This window comes from Gaeumannomyces tritici, assembly GCF_000145635.1.
Source record: "Gaeumannomyces tritici R3-111a-1 unplaced genomic scaffold supercont2.1, whole genome shotgun sequence".
NCBI classification, from domain to species: Eukaryota; Fungi; Ascomycota; class Sordariomycetes; order Magnaporthales; family Magnaporthaceae; genus Gaeumannomyces; species Gaeumannomyces tritici.
In genome coordinates this window covers 5753313-5767578 of record NW_008804545.1, presented here as the reverse complement: position 1 = coordinate 5767578, position 14266 = coordinate 5753313, and the positions used below count along the sequence as shown (strand labels likewise).

General features: G+C 61.7%; 5 protein-coding genes across 5 annotated transcripts; 2 read left to right on the top strand and 3 right to left on the bottom strand.

Moving 5' to 3' along the window:
* The first annotated feature begins 348 nt into the window (after positions 1 to 348).
* Positions 349 to 2740, top strand: GGTG_01827 (hypothetical protein). Its single transcript, XM_009219598.1, has 3 exons — positions 349 to 781; positions 874 to 2340; positions 2533 to 2740. The coding sequence occupies exons 1-3, from the start codon at positions 650 to 652 to the stop codon at positions 2620 to 2622; spliced, it is 1689 nt and encodes a 562-aa protein (XP_009217862.1). The 5' UTR covers positions 349 to 649; the 3' UTR covers positions 2623 to 2740.
* Positions 2741 to 2743: 3 nt separating this feature from the next.
* GGTG_01826 (hypothetical protein) lies at positions 2744 to 6241 on the bottom strand. The gene is made up of 3 exons (XM_009219597.1): positions 4726 to 6241; positions 4596 to 4659; positions 2744 to 4524 (listed from the first exon to the last, which is right to left on the bottom strand). The coding sequence occupies exons 1-3, from the start codon at positions 6032 to 6034 to the stop codon at positions 3039 to 3041; spliced, it is 2859 nt and encodes a 952-aa protein (XP_009217861.1). The 5' UTR covers positions 6035 to 6241; the 3' UTR covers positions 2744 to 3038.
* A 179-nt stretch (positions 6242 to 6420) lies between these two features.
* On the top strand, positions 6421 to 7929 carry GGTG_01825 (dolichyl-phosphate mannosyltransferase polypeptide 2). The gene is made up of 3 exons (XM_009219596.1): positions 6421 to 6600; positions 6700 to 6780; positions 6886 to 7929. Exons 1-3 carry the CDS (start codon positions 6598 to 6600, stop codon positions 7072 to 7074), a joined length of 273 nt encoding a protein of 90 aa, XP_009217860.1. The 5' UTR covers positions 6421 to 6597; the 3' UTR covers positions 7075 to 7929.
* Positions 7274 to 12470, bottom strand: GGTG_01824 (hypothetical protein). Its single transcript, XM_009219595.1, has 3 exons — positions 11487 to 12470; positions 11234 to 11309; positions 7274 to 11090 (listed from the first exon to the last, which is right to left on the bottom strand). The coding sequence occupies exons 1-3, from the start codon at positions 11491 to 11493 to the stop codon at positions 7826 to 7828; spliced, it is 3348 nt and encodes a 1115-aa protein (XP_009217859.1). The 5' UTR covers positions 11494 to 12470; the 3' UTR covers positions 7274 to 7825.
* Positions 12466 to 14177, bottom strand: GGTG_01823 (hypothetical protein). The gene is made up of 3 exons (XM_009219594.1): positions 13965 to 14177; positions 12622 to 13837; positions 12466 to 12582 (listed from the first exon to the last, which is right to left on the bottom strand). The coding sequence occupies exons 1-2, from the start codon at positions 14143 to 14145 to the stop codon at positions 13584 to 13586; spliced, it is 435 nt and encodes a 144-aa protein (XP_009217858.1). The 5' UTR covers positions 14146 to 14177; the 3' UTR covers positions 12466 to 12582; positions 12622 to 13583.
* Between the last annotated feature and the right edge of the window lie 89 nt (positions 14178 to 14266).

Sequence of the window (14266 nt, the reverse complement as noted above, 5' to 3'; positions counted from 1 at the left end):
TTTTTATCTTCCTTTGTTTTTCTTTTTGCTTCTGCGTGTCTATATTGTTTCGTGTGGGCTGGGCATGCAGCCCGCCCGCGTCGGTGGCCGCGCCTCTTCGGGTTCATGATAGCACACCACGGCAACAGGCGCGGACAGGACGAACCCGAGACCTGGCCCCTCGATGCTGTGATACCCGCCTATCTGAAGTTTTGTTTAGCGTGCGGGATTTCGCAGGGCGGATACGTGAGTGGACAGTGCATGGCCACGGTGCAAGACTAAATTTCCAGCGCAAGTGGAGTCTTGCCTGGCGACGTCATTCCTGCAGCCTCCCGTCGAGGGGTCCAGCCGGGTTGCTTCTTTTGAGTCTTGCGCCAATCAGCAGCAGGAGCGTCTGTCAGCCTTGCAGCCGAGCTAGATTTTTTTCTTCTTTGGTGGCTCGAACTGCTCTACGCTCTACGTTACGCGCTTTACGAGACAGCCCGTCGACAACTGCTACAAGACGTCGAGGCCGATAGCTCCTCCTTGACATCCCACAGCCGCCAGGTGTGCTAGGCCGACTCGTCCCCGAGCTGTCGCGGTGGCGCTTCTTCTGCGCCGCCTGAAACTGGGGCGCATCGCCGCCCCGAGCCCGACCACGAGGAGGACGATAGCCACCACGCGCGCCGTCATGTCTGGGCTCGAGACGGCCGCACCTGGGCCGGCGACCCCGCGGCCCAAGAAGCTGCACGGGAGGGCATTCTATGAGAGCATCGGGAGCCCCAAGTACATTGTTGCGCCCATGGTGGACCAGTCCGAATTTGTACGCCTGGTTTTATCAAGGCTGTCCCGAAACTCCCTACCATTGCGCCCACTCAGATAGCTGACTGTAGCAACCGTGCGGTCCCTCCACAGGCCTGGCGCATGCTCACGCGATCCTTCATGCCTAAATCCGAGCAGTCGAACCTCCTCGCCTACACGCCCATGCTGCACGCCCGGCTCTTCGGCGAGACCCAGGCCTACCGGGACTCGCACTTCCAGGCGACGCGCCCCGGCGCCGACGCGGAGCCGCCGACGCCGTGGCTGGACGGGAACCCGGCCATCGACCGGCCCCTCTTCGTGCAGTTCTGCGCAAACGAGCCGGCGGCGCTGCTCGACGCGGCCAGGCGCGTGGCGCCCCACTGCGACGCCGTCGACCTCAACCTCGGCTGCCCCCAGGGCATCGCCAAGAAGGGCCGGTACGGCGCCTTCCTGCAGGAGGACCAGGCGCTGATCCACCGCCTCATCCGGACGCTGCACGAGGAGCTGCCCGTGCCCGTGACGGCCAAGATCCGCATCCTCGACACGCCCGAGGCCACGCTCGCGTACGCGCGCAACGTGCTCGACGCCGGCGCTAGCATCCTCACCGTCCACGGCCGCCGCCGCGAGCAAAAGGGCCACCTGACGGGGGTCGCCGACTGGGCCGCCATCCGCCGCCTGCGCGACGAGCTGCCGCCCGACACGGTGCTGTTTGCCAACGGCAACGTGCTGCAGCGCGGCGACGTCGAGGCCTGCCTGGCCGCCACGGGCGCCGACGGCGTCATGTCGGCCGAGGGCAACCTCAGCGACCCGTCCATCTTTGCGGCCGAGCCGTCCGAGGGGGAGGAGGCCGGCGAGATGTTCACCCGGGGTGAGTACTGGCGCGGCGTCGGCGGCGGCGTCGGCGGGTTCCGTGTCGACGCCGTCCTGCGCCGCTACCTCGACATCCTGCACCGCTACGTCGAGGGCGAGGAGCCGCCAAGCCGGAGGCCGCTGTTTGTGCCGGGCGACGATGAGGCCTGGCTCGCGCAGCCGCCACCTGACCCCACGGCCGCGACGGAAACAACAATAACAACAATAACAACAACAACAGCATCAACTACGGCGAAGAATGGGGATCAAAATGGCGAGGCTGGCGAGGCTGGCGAGGGGGAAGAGGAAGAGGAGGGCCCGGCGCGCAAGAAGCGCAAGCGGAACAAGGCCAACAATGACAAAAAGGGCGGCGGGGCCGACCCCGAGGCCATCGGCAAGAAGGACAAGGTACCCTCGCCCAACTACATCGCCGTCAAGGGCCACCTCTTCCACCTGCTGCGGCACTTCGTCTCGCGGCACACCGACGTGCGCGACCTCCTGGCCCGCGCCCGCCTGGGGCCGGGCTACCTCCCCTACCTCGAGCGCGTGCTCGACATGGTCGAGCGCCGCGTGGCCGGGGGCCTGCTCGAGTACGAGCGCACGGGCGGCCGCAGCTTCGAGGACGAGCCGCTGCCGGCCGTCAAGGTCAAGCAGCTGCCAAAGGAGCTGACGGTGCAGGCGACTGAGACGGAGGACGAGGGAGACGAAGCGGCGGCGGCGGCGGCGGCCGAGGTCGTGGAGAGCTCGCTGGAGACGGTGAGGCGGTGCAGGCGCCCGTGGTGGGTCGTCCAGCCCATCGTGCGCCCGCTGCCCGCCGAGGCCGCGGCCAAGGGGGCCATCACCCTCAAGAAGGCGAAGCCGCCGCCGAAAGCCCCGGTACAAAGGAACGGCCACAAGCCAGCGGCGGCGGCGGCGGCGGCCGAGGCGGCCCCTGGGGTGGCTGCGACGGAAGCCAAGGTGGCCGAGCTGGAGAAACAGACCGACTATCCGACAAACGACTTGGTTTCTGGATAGGACTGCATGGCTACCTACAATTCTCTAGATGCAATGAACATATATATATAAAAAAAACCGCAAAGATCTTCTCAAGTCACATTTGCAAAATAAGTATTCCGAGGGTCGGAGATGGGGATGATGGAAAACGTGAGATAATGTTTGCAGAAATCTTACATGGCAGAAAAGAACAAGGCACAACTCAAAGAATTTTCGTCTGGATATTCGTCTTCGCCATTACGGGTTCATTCCTGTACACCTCCCTCTCCGTCGGGGTCCCTTTTCGACCTGATATGATACTATATTACAAACAGTCTAATTCCCGGGCGGCCTTTGAAACATCCGAGCCTCCCCTCGGACACTGCGACGTGGGTCCCCCCATTCTCGGGACCTGAGCCTTTATCCCTTCCGCAGCCCGAGCCTATCCCCGCATTGGCTCAGCTCTCCCGACGTCTCTTCCTCGGCGTGTCGCTGACGCTGGACGACGCCCTCCTCCGCCGCCTGGACGGGCCCGGCGACGGCGACGCCGTGCCGGATCTGGACCTGGCTCTGGATCGGCTCACGGAGCGGGAGTAGCTCCGTCCGCGCCTCGGCGCCGCCTTGGTTCGCGCATCACGTCCGCTGCCCTTGTCCGCGTTCCCTTCTGAGCCGCCGCCACCGCCACTACCACCACCTCTGTCCCTGATAGGGCTGCGGCTGCGACTATAAGAGGAACCTCGCCGCCGGCGCGGGGCCACAGGCGACCTCGACCTGGACCGGGACCGGGACCTCGACCTGGATAGCGACCGCTTGCTGTCCGCCGAAACAGGCCTTCGCGTTGCTACCGTTGGCCCGCCGCGCGCCTTTGCGGGCTCCGGGGACCTGGTATAGGACCGGCCGCGGGGACTCCTGCTGTAGCTGCGGCTGCGACTCCGGCTCAAGCTGCGGTCGCTGGGCGTGTAGGAGCGCTGGCGGCCGCGCTGTTGGGCCGGCTGTGCTTGGTTTTGTTGTTGCGGCGGCGGCTGCTGCTGCTGCTGCTGCTGATGTTGGGGCGCGTCGCGGCGCTGCGGGCTGCGGGACCGCGATCGCGAATAGGATCTCGATCGCGACCGCGAGTGGGAGCGGGAGCGGGATCGGCCGGCCGATGCGGACCGATCACGGCTGTACGAGCGGCCTCGACGAGGTGCGGGGCTCCGAGACCTGGAGATGGAGCGGGAGCGGGATCTCGACCGCGATGGGGACGGCCTCTTGGCCACGGCCTTCCCGCGACGTGGCGCAGGAGATCGAGACTTCGAGCGTGAGTAGGAACGCGACCGGCGGGACCTCGAGCGGGAGCGCGACGAGTACGAGGATCCCGTGTAGGACGAGTAGCCCGACGACGACTCCGAGTCCGAGTGGTCGGCGGCGGCGCGAGCCGCGGGCAGGGCCGGCTTGGGCATGTTCTGCAGGAACTCGCGCGATTCTTCCGTCAGGACGCCCATGCCGATGCTGGTGAAGTAGTTGATGGAGAAGCGGACGTTGCGGGCCGAGTCGCGGGGGAAGAGGCCCTCCATGTAAGGCCGGAGCTGCTCCTCCTTGGTGCGCGCCACCAGCTTAGGCATGCCCATAGCTTCTGAGATCTCCTGGAACAGGATCTTGATAAAGATACGGCTTGCCGACGTGGTTTCCTCCTCGTTGAGGTGCACGACCGACATGCAGTGCCAGCCGATGGCGTCGGTGCTAAAGACATGACCGAAGAAGCGGGCGATATTGCGCAGCCTGTTGGTCTCGTAGCGGTGGATGTTGGTGTAGTAGTGTTCGAATGAGCGCTCGAAGAGGTCGGTCCAGAGCCGGTTGATCTTGGCCAGCCGCTCGCCGATGGCTCCGTAAAACTTGGAGTAGGTCCGCTCCTGCGCGCACGACTCGACAATGAGCGATGGCAGCTCAGGCTCCTGGCCAGCGGGTCTGTGTGCCATGTGTTAGCCGGCCTCGTCTTTTGGCGCAGGGGCGCGGGCTGGCTTGTTGCCACCACTTACAGATTGAGCTTCATCAGCTTGTGCACAGCTTCTTCGGGATCCATGCTGGACATCAGGGTCAGATCTGCGGGGGTGAGCTGGTCAGCAACGGTCCTTCGACGTCAAACCCTAGCGCGGCCGGCACACATACAAATTGTTCTCCGCAGTGCGACCAGGTCGGCGTTGCTCCGGTCCTGGATATCGACTGCCTTTTGCTCGGTCGTCTCGGCCTCGTCCTCGCTCGAGTCGTCATCTTCGTCGTCGCTGTCGTCCTCGTCGTCGGAGCCCTCGCCAAGGATCTCGGCCTTGAGCTTCTTGTACTTCTCCTCGTTCGCCTCATAGTCCGGGTCGGCGCGGAAAATGTTGAGGGTGTCCTCGGCCTCGAGTTCGCCGTCCAGCTCGACAAAGTGCTTAATCTGGTCCGACTCCTCGACCAGGTCGAGCTCCTCGCGCACGGCCGGGTTGTCCTTGAACTGGTCCTTTCGGGTCTGGAAGAGCACCTCGATCATGTACTGGGTACGCTTGGCGATGTCGGCCTCGTGCAGGATGTCGCGGAAGCGGTCAAAGACGACGTTCGCGATAGGCGCGTTCATCTCCTCGAGGAACTGGCCGACCTCGCGGGTCAGGCCGACGGCGATCTCGACGCTGTCGTCGGTGGGCTTGTTGAGCAGCAGGAGCAGCATCTGGGCGGCCACCATCTCGTGCGCGACCTGCTGGTTGACGAGGTGGGCGACAAAGGTGGTGGCCGAGAGGCAGACGGCCTTGTCGTTGCGGCGGAAGGCCTTGCGGAAGCGCAGGACCAGGCGGCGCAGCAGCAACTCGCCGACCTGGGGCAGCTTGGTGTTGACGACGGCGACGAGGGCGGCGTAGATGGGCGTGAAGGGCAGCGACGCGGCCTGGGCCTTGACGGCGCTCTGGCAGAAGAGCCCGCGGCCGCGCACGAGGTTCTCGTTGAAGAGCTCGGGCACGAGCGGCTTGATGTTGCTGACGTTGACCTTGTTGATGAGCCCGTTGATGCTCTTCTTGAGCGCGTCCCACGCCATGCGCTGGTACGCCGTCGACGACTTGTCAGTGATCTGCGCCTGCAGCGCCCGCAGCTTGGCCGGCGGCACGTACGTGCCCCCCGACCGCGCCGTCAGCAGCCGCTCGTACTCGGCCTTGGCCGCCGCCTGCTTTTGCTCCTCCGTCGCCACCGGCGGCGGCGTCCGCTCGCGCCGCGCCGGCCGGTACTTGTCGCCACCGCCGCCCTCTCGCTTGCCGCGCTCGTGCCGCCCTGCTCCCCTTCCTCTGCCGCCGCCGCCGCCGCCCGCCCGCCTTTCTCCTCGCCCCTCATCATCGCGCCCACCCCGTGGCTGTTTCGTGTCGACAGGTTTTGGCGACCGCTCGTCGTCCAGCGGGAGGGGCTTCGAAGCCGGCGAACGCGCTCTCGGCGACGACGCGCCTGACCCGGGCGACCCCATCCTGCCGTTGGCGAACTCGATGCACGCGTGGGCGGTTATCGAAAAATCTTCCGATAGTCGATGCGATCTCGATGTCTGGTGCGAAGGTCGTTTTGGTTTTTGACGTCAGACCAAACGCGACCTGTGTTGGTTACCTTTTTACCTGCGTGATCGCGAGACCTTACAGAAGCTTTGGCGAGGCTCAGTCCCAGTTTCCCGAAATTATTTGTATCGGGCGCCACAACTGACCATTATCAGGTGGCTGGTGCGCGCTCACGACACAACTCTCCCTTGTGGGTCTTCGACTCGCCAGGGTCTTCCCGGCAGCTGAAAGGACGCCCCGCCCCACAACGGGCCCAGCGCGCCACACCCCTGACGCTCTCCGTAGTTACCCCCTACCTCGAACTAGCACCTCAAATCCCATCGCCAAAAAAAGCACCCAACGTGGCCACGACGCCAAGTCTGCTTCGCTCGTCCTCCGTCGCGAGAGCTCGTCCACTGTCCTTCATTTATCCCGCAACACGCTCCTTTTCTCCGTAGACCAGCTCAAACGTAACACGACCAAAAATCTTCCAGTTGCGACAATGGTAAACCCTTCCCCTTTCCCATGCGCCGCGCCCTTTCCAAGACGTCGCTAACCAACGCGCGCCTTGCCATGTGCCGCCGCCCCCCTCTCTCGCCAACAGCTCGACAAACTCGTCGGTCTCGCCATGCTCGTGGCCGCGTCCGTCGTCTTCCTCTACTATAGCGTGTGGACCCTGATCATGGTAAGCTTTGGGTGCTCGCGACCAAGCCTTTCGCTCCCTCCCTCGACGCCCGACCGGTCCGTGACGATGATCCCGTCCGCTAAGTCACGAAACCCCTCCTCGCAGCCCTTTGTCGACTCGGACCACCCGCTCCAGAACGTCTTCCCTCCGCGTGTCTGGGCCATCCGCATACCCGTCATCCTGATCCTCCTGGGCTCCGCCGTCGTCGGCTCGTTCCTCAGCGTCGTCATGATCCGCAGCAACAGGAAAAAGGCCGCCAAGGCCAAGGCTGCGGCGATAAAGAAGAAGGCTTGAGCGGTGGGAGCTACGTGCAGCCTCCTACTCCGGCGATATCTCGGATGGGCGAAAACCTATGGAGATTACCAACATACATCTCGATTGTATCATGGCTGGGGTTAGAGGAGGGTGCACATAAATCAGCGAGCCTTTCGCTCCAGTGCATCTGTCACGAACACTTCGCGTTCAGAAATCGCTTTGTAGGATAACCCAAGGTTGTGGTATCATTGATCGGTACCTCGTTTGACATCAGACACGCATCCTGTGGACCATTGAAAGACTCTGGAGAATGGAGTTTACTTAGACCATCTCCTTGCCGGTTTGACACGGGTGTTGAGACCTGTATCTTGCAGTAGGCATATTATTTGGCCTGTTCTTGCGCTGGCTGCTAGCTACCTACTGACCGAGTACCCCCAACCCTCTACCTATGGGACTGCGACAGTCGCTCTTGCAGCAAGCTCAGACACTTTCCCAGTCTCCAGCTACTGCGCAAAGGGCTGAAGGCGAATGCAAGAAGCGAACGTGGCGGAGAGCACGTCTCCAACTAAATGTAACACGCAAAAAGCATGGAGTACCCCCAAACATGTATCCTCGCAACTTGCTCTGACAATCAATTCAACTTGAGACCGTCCGGTTATCCTCATGCTTTGGTGGCGTGGCAGAAGAAAAAGAGCAAAGGAAGGAATGAAGGAATGAAGGAAACCCAGAGTGGGGAGGAGGGAAGGCCGTCGAGACAGGCCTGACATGTGCAGTGTCGCCACATCAGAGTCTAAACTCTCTGATCAGCAAAATCAAGCACCTCACAGTCATCTTCGAAGAAACCGTCGTCATCATCATCAGCCGCCCGGTTACCACCTCCTCTCCGGCGCCGAGTCGTGATAACAATCTGCTCATCGTTCTCGCCCACGTGCTGCAACACCCTCTCGATAGCCGACGGAGGCAGAGCCCTAGTCCCGTTGGAGCTGGTGTTGAACGACTCTCCGTCCGAAACTTGCAGGTGACCCGTCTCGAGCCTGACCGTGTCCAGCACCTGACCGAACACCCAGCCACCATCGCTGGCCGCCCTCGTCTTGCCCGTCTTGGCTCGAGGGTGCCTGTGCTTCTTCCTTGAAGACGATGGCGCAGCCGGCGTCTCTTCGAGGATGGCATTCGCCAGAAAGGCAGACAGTCGGTCCTCTGTTGACTCATGAGTGCCTTTGAGCTCGGAGTAATTGTAAAGGGCGACCCGCCTGTCGGTATGGAATGGCTGGTACGGAGCGCTGGACTCGATCTCGGCTTGTGGAATCGCCGACTCGGCACTGGCGTCGTGCTGTGGCGCCCGGCGCCTAGTATCAAGAATCATCGTGTTATTGTTGGTGTCCATGGTCCGTTCCGTCAGGTTGAGATAGCCATCGAGATCGAGAAAGCGCTTGACAGCATCTGCGATCGTGTCCTCTGGTAAGCCGGGAACCTTGTAGTCTCTGTACCGTGTTAACCATGGTGTGCGGCTCCGATCCGATACTGACGGCTTCTTTCGTGTGCGGTTTGGAAACGCCCGCACCAGTCCATCACCGAGAACATGAAGCTGATGGTTCCTCCGCCCAGCTATCCAAGCAGCACAAGCCCCGGCCGGTGGAAGAATCGTCAGGGGCAAGGAGGCCCGGTTCTCGCCGGTGTGTCGGAGCTGGTTGATCGCGCTGCCCGTCTTCCCAAGAGAGTGACTGATAGTGGCAACAATAGCCTTCCCGCCGTGGCTGGCATGATCAACAATGCTCGAGCTGGTCAACTGAGGAACATTGCTGCTGCTCCTTCGGGGCCGGGCCATCAAGGGACGAGCCACGCCCAGAGCCGTGGTGAAGGCCGAGGACGCCATGGAGACAGCCGGATGCTTTGCCTCAGACGGGGACACAGCCGGATCCTGCGGTGGCACCCGCCGGCGCGGGGGTGGCCAAGTAAATGCGCTCGACGGCATGTCCAGGAGATGCACAGTGCCCCGTTCCGTGATCATGGCCGCACGTTCCCCATGAGGCTTTGTCCACGAGACGTCGACAATACGTGCCACGGTTAGCCGTGAGAACTGAGCAACCTGTCGCACCCTCGAGCCGTTTTGGACAGCCACCACCGCCGACGCCTGCAGCGGGGAGCTCTTAGCGTATTGGATGCGCATCAGATCCCACACCGTCTGCACATCTCCCTTGCTGCTTGCCGTGAATAGCGCGAGCCCGCTCGGATTGAAGCTCAGGAAGCTACATCCGAAGGGAGGAGAGAAAGAGGCGATGGGATGAAGCGCCGTCGAGAGGCCCAGCGTCCCAGCGTCCACAATGGAGACAATACCGGGCTCTTTCGAGACAACCGGGGTCATGGCGCCGTGGGTGGGTGGAAACTGAGATGCCTCCTGGCGATTTCCGTAGCCGCCGCTCACCCACGGCTGCGAGCCGAGAGGGGGCGAGCGGGCCGCGACCCGCGAGTTAGTCGGGCCGTTCCAGTAGGTATTGAAGGCCTGCCAGCCCTGCTGACCGACCCATTTGGCGCCCTGGATGAATTCCTGCGTCGCATCCCGCATAATCTTGTTTACCAAGCTATCGGATATGGGCAGGTCGATCTCGGAAGAGACTGAAGGCAGCGGTGGAGGGGTTACTGTTGCCACACCCGGGGCCTTTCCATGCAGAGGAACTGTCACAGCAGCCCGCAAAGATATATGCGACGAAGGTGCCGCGGGGCAGTAGGCGATCCATCGACCCCGTAGCGAAATTATGGGAGATCTGGCGTTTGGTCTCAGCGTCGACACTCGATTTCTCTCCGCCTCCTGCTGAGTGTCACCTTTCACTGGCTGCTGGAGAGCGGTCCAAAGCTTGCCAGCACATTTGAAAGCGATGCCTCCCTCCTGCGGCCCCGCAAAGGTTTGCCGGTAGACCCAGCACTCCCCGGTCACGCCAGACGAAACGACGATGGTACCCCCATCTGCCTTGATCTGGAAGGCCCCTGACGGCGGTGGCGGCCTGAAGGTGGCGCTTGTGATGGGGGTGCTGACAGGGACCTTGGGTGCTTCGAGCAGTGTAGCCACCCACCTACTGGATCTCAGCGAGTATACTTCCACCGAGGTTTGGTAAAACTCGACGGTGGCGCTGCCGCCCTTCGCTGTGGGTTGGTGGCGTTCGTCGGAAGTCGCCTCGTCCGTGGTCTCGGGGCTTGCGTCCGGAGCAGGGGGCTGCAGCACCGGCCCATGCACGACGACCGCTACAAGCGGAAAGACGTCACGGTTGTCGCCATAGGACGTCCAGGGCAAGATTGCAGCGTGATGAACGCCGCCCCGCAGGCCATTCAAACCGACGAGCGGCTCCAGACCACGCTTGCCAACCGAGAATACTTCCAGGCCGCCCTCATACCCAGCGACAATGACATTATCCTTGCCGGGGGTGCGATCCAGCCCCGCACTTGGAATCTTGTCAAATGCAAAGTGGAAACCTCGATCGCCGGCCTTCAGGCCCTGCGGCAGGATATCGAATCCTAGGTCTGGAACGCCGTAGAAGTGCGGCTGCGGCTCGTGTGGCAAAGGAGGGTTGGGGCTGCCGCGAGACTGGGCGTAGTGAGAGTGCAGAGAGCTTCTGCGAACAGCTGCAGAAGCCGGCTTTGCGTGGGGGTCGGATGACTGGTACTGAGCATCCATATGATAGCTCAGCGGCCGTCGGCCCACCGATGACGGAGGAGATGGCGATGGACGCTGGCTGTTCATATACGGTCGCGGAGACGCCCATCCATAGGGCATTGACCGCGGATCCTCGTAGGACGACGGCTGAGTAGGCGGCGACTCGCCCATGAGGCTTATGAGATTCCCCGGCGAGCCCGCCATTCCAGGCGTGCCCCTCGAAGCCATCCACTCGTTGGCCACGCTCGGAGCGGTGATGTTTGTCCCGAATGAAGCGCTCGTGATGGCGTCCAGGATGGGCGAGGTCGGGTTGCCATTTGACGACGGAGTCGCGACAGGCTTCATCTCTGGCGACTGCACTGAGGAGGACGAAGAGTCTGAGGAAAAGCCTCTGGGTACGCTGAGGCCACTATTGCTGATCCAAACAATATTAGAAGACGTAGGCAGTCGAAAAACGAGACGCGCTGCACGATGCGACAGGATAAGGCGCCCTCCCAACGAAAGGAAGCGTGGCCACTACCCTCTCCCCAACGGCCATATGGTGAAACGTACGAGAACTGGCCAGCAGCATGCCTTGACACCGCGGCGGCGATTGCACCGCTCTCTTTGACATCTTTCTTCGACTTTTCTGTTCGCATGGGGTGCGTGGTTAGCCAAAGAACTACACGGATAGCAACTGCCTGCCGATGTAGACAGACGTGGAGGCGTCCAAGTATAGCCCTTTCAGGCGAGAGTCGGTTGTATGGCAGGCGAGACGGTGTCACGAGAGCGCGGGGCGCACAGCGGGGGAAAGCGGCCTACGTACTAGGCATATAGTCGCCTTTGCCTGGCAGAGCTGGCCAAGGGCAGTCTCCTGCACCTAGCCGCCGGGTTCGGTTCCGGGACTTGCACAGACGGAGTGCGCTTTCAGGCGAGTCCGGGGCAGTCGAGGGAGGTGGAGGGGCTAGGCAGTCGGGGAAGAGTCACCGCGGCGACAAGGCGGCCGAAGTGTGCAGGGATATGGTTCGAGGCCCGGCAAACGGCGGGCTGGGGTGTATATCGACAAGTCGCTGGACGATCAAGTTCCCGTTGGTTTCGTTTCGCGACGTACTCGAGAGTGAGAGAGGGGCCGAGGTGGGAGGAAACAGCCGGGCGCGGGAAATGGCGCGTATTACGGGTGGGTGGGTATTCAGTCCCTATCTCGGGGGGGGCGGGAAGCAACAAAGGAGTGGAATTCCAAGGAGGCACTGCCCGTCGGGGATCTGGTGTTTTGGATGCAAGCAAACACAAGTCTATGACAGGAGAAAAAGGGCAAAGAAAGGGAATGCAGATACGAATGGGCAGACGACAAGATACTATGCGCGGAGAAGGGATGCTCGTGATGCGAAGGCAGAACGGGACGGTTATCGGTATGACACTTCAGTGATGATGCAACAGGCAGATGACGGCGGGCGGTGCGAGGAAGGTCGGAGGTCGTAGCGACCGACGGATCTGCCAGGACAGAAACAGACATCCCGCGTCCCACGCTTGTCAGGCCCAAGCTGCAGGCCCCCCGGGCATCCGCCTTTGTCCAATGCTGCCTGCATTCCACCTCTTTGGGAAGGTACCACCCCTCCAAGTACCGCGTTGTGCCTGGGATGGAAGCGGCCTAGCTGGAGGATCAATACCCGACATACCTGGATGGACTAGCGCTGGGGCCGGTGACTGGGTCGGTGTGCAAGTACCAGTAATGTACTGGGGAGCGTGGGTGGATGAGTGGCTGACCCGAACCCCGCGAACAGATAAGGTGAGTGGAGCATGGGGCCCGGGCAGATAGGTGAGGTGGTGAGACAGCTGGATTACGCATCGAGGGAGGGGTCCAGTCAGTCACGCAGCCCCCCGTGGCCTCTCCTGCTTCGTGGCTTGGCTTTTAGCAGCCAGGCCTTGGATGCAGCAGCCAGCTTGGCTTTTGGCAGCCAGGCCTTGGATGCAGCAGCCACGCAGGCGGTGTCCAACCGGAAGCAACGAGGCATAACTCTGCGTAAAAAGGCCTCCTGTAATACATGGGTGGTTCAAGGTGAGTTGTTCAGCTTCCCATGTTCTGGCCTGGCCTTGGGCAATGCAGTGCGCCGGACCTCCATGTCCACAACCCCAGTCGGCTGGGTTCCCCCATGGTACAGTGCGGGTGCCAATTGCTGCAACGCAGCACGGCAATTGATGTCGCAGGTCCGGGGCTGGAATTGCAGGTGCCCGTGCTGGGGCTCCATATCGGCCACCCGCTGTCGCCGCTGCCAGTCATGGAGGTCAACTGTGCAGTGCTCGAGTTGGCAGTATGTCTGCGCTCTTCTATGATATTCTTCCTTCTTCTTTTTCTCCTTTCTCACTGGCCGTCGCTGACCAAGTCACGTTGTGTGGCTGACACCACTTCGAGCCATGTCTTGAACGAGCGAGATTCGCTGACCCCTTCCGGCCCCTTTTTCTAGCCAACGCCCTGGCTACGGTTTGGTCGAGACCTTGGTCCTAGGGAGACGGAGGCCGTGGATAGCGGGCCCCCTTCCTTGCACCTTGTAATCCGTCCCTAACGAATAGATACGGCACCTGATCACCTTTGATGACCCCACTGGAGCAACAGGTGACGCAACTTGCTGCGTCTTGGGGCTGTCCTCCAGCTGGCCTCCCCAGCTGGCTTTGCCGTCTCGGTCGAGGACCCGCAGTGCCCACCGCGCCAACTTCAGCACCCACGCACCCCAACGCAAATGGAATAGACAACCTCTCCCCCACTGATGCCGCCAGACCGTCTTTTATGCACGCCTTCTTGTTGGAGATCTCCCCCAACCTGTAGCTGTAGGTACCCGCCTGACTCCGTTGCCACCACCCTGGTAACCGCCTACACAACAACCAAGAGGAAGCGACTACTGTACTCCCCCAAAATAGGCGAACCGACTTACATCAAGGCGTACACCCGATAATATGCGATTTGCCACCCGTTGCCTCCCTCCCGCTTCAGCCGGCCGTGGGAGACCCAATCGACCGACACGGTGTCGCCGCTCTTAAGCGTCTGGTGCACCGTACCAAAGAGCGTCAGATCTAGGCAGTCCTCGCCTTTGGGGCACGGGAACCTGGCCGGCACCGCCTTCTCGACCACGTGCTTCCTCGTCGCAACTTGATCCCACATGGCACTTCGGGCATTTCGGATGTCTGCCAAGGGAGGAAGGGACACACACGGTGGGGGAAACAGTCTGTCAGCTCATCGCATCCAGCGCCAAAAGAGGGCAAAATGACAACTTTGGAGTGTGAGGTATCCTTTAACGGATCCGCTGCTGACCCTCTCGACCCTTTGAGATCTTGTTGTTGAAGACAAAGGTTCCGCTGTCACGGTAGTAATCAACCCATGCTTCGTTCTGCTCTGGGTCGTCCGAAATCTTGAAGAATTCAGCAATGAACTCTTTGATGCCATGGTCGTCCTTGTAGTCCACGGGCAGGACGGGGGAGTAGTTCGACGTCATAGCGGATGGCGTTGTGAGGATGGCGTTGTGAGGACAATCGTATTGAGGGGGTGGACGTGATCGGGAGGAGGAGGTGGGTGGGTGCGCAGCGTTGACTGGAGCCACGTTGGACAGGCACCTG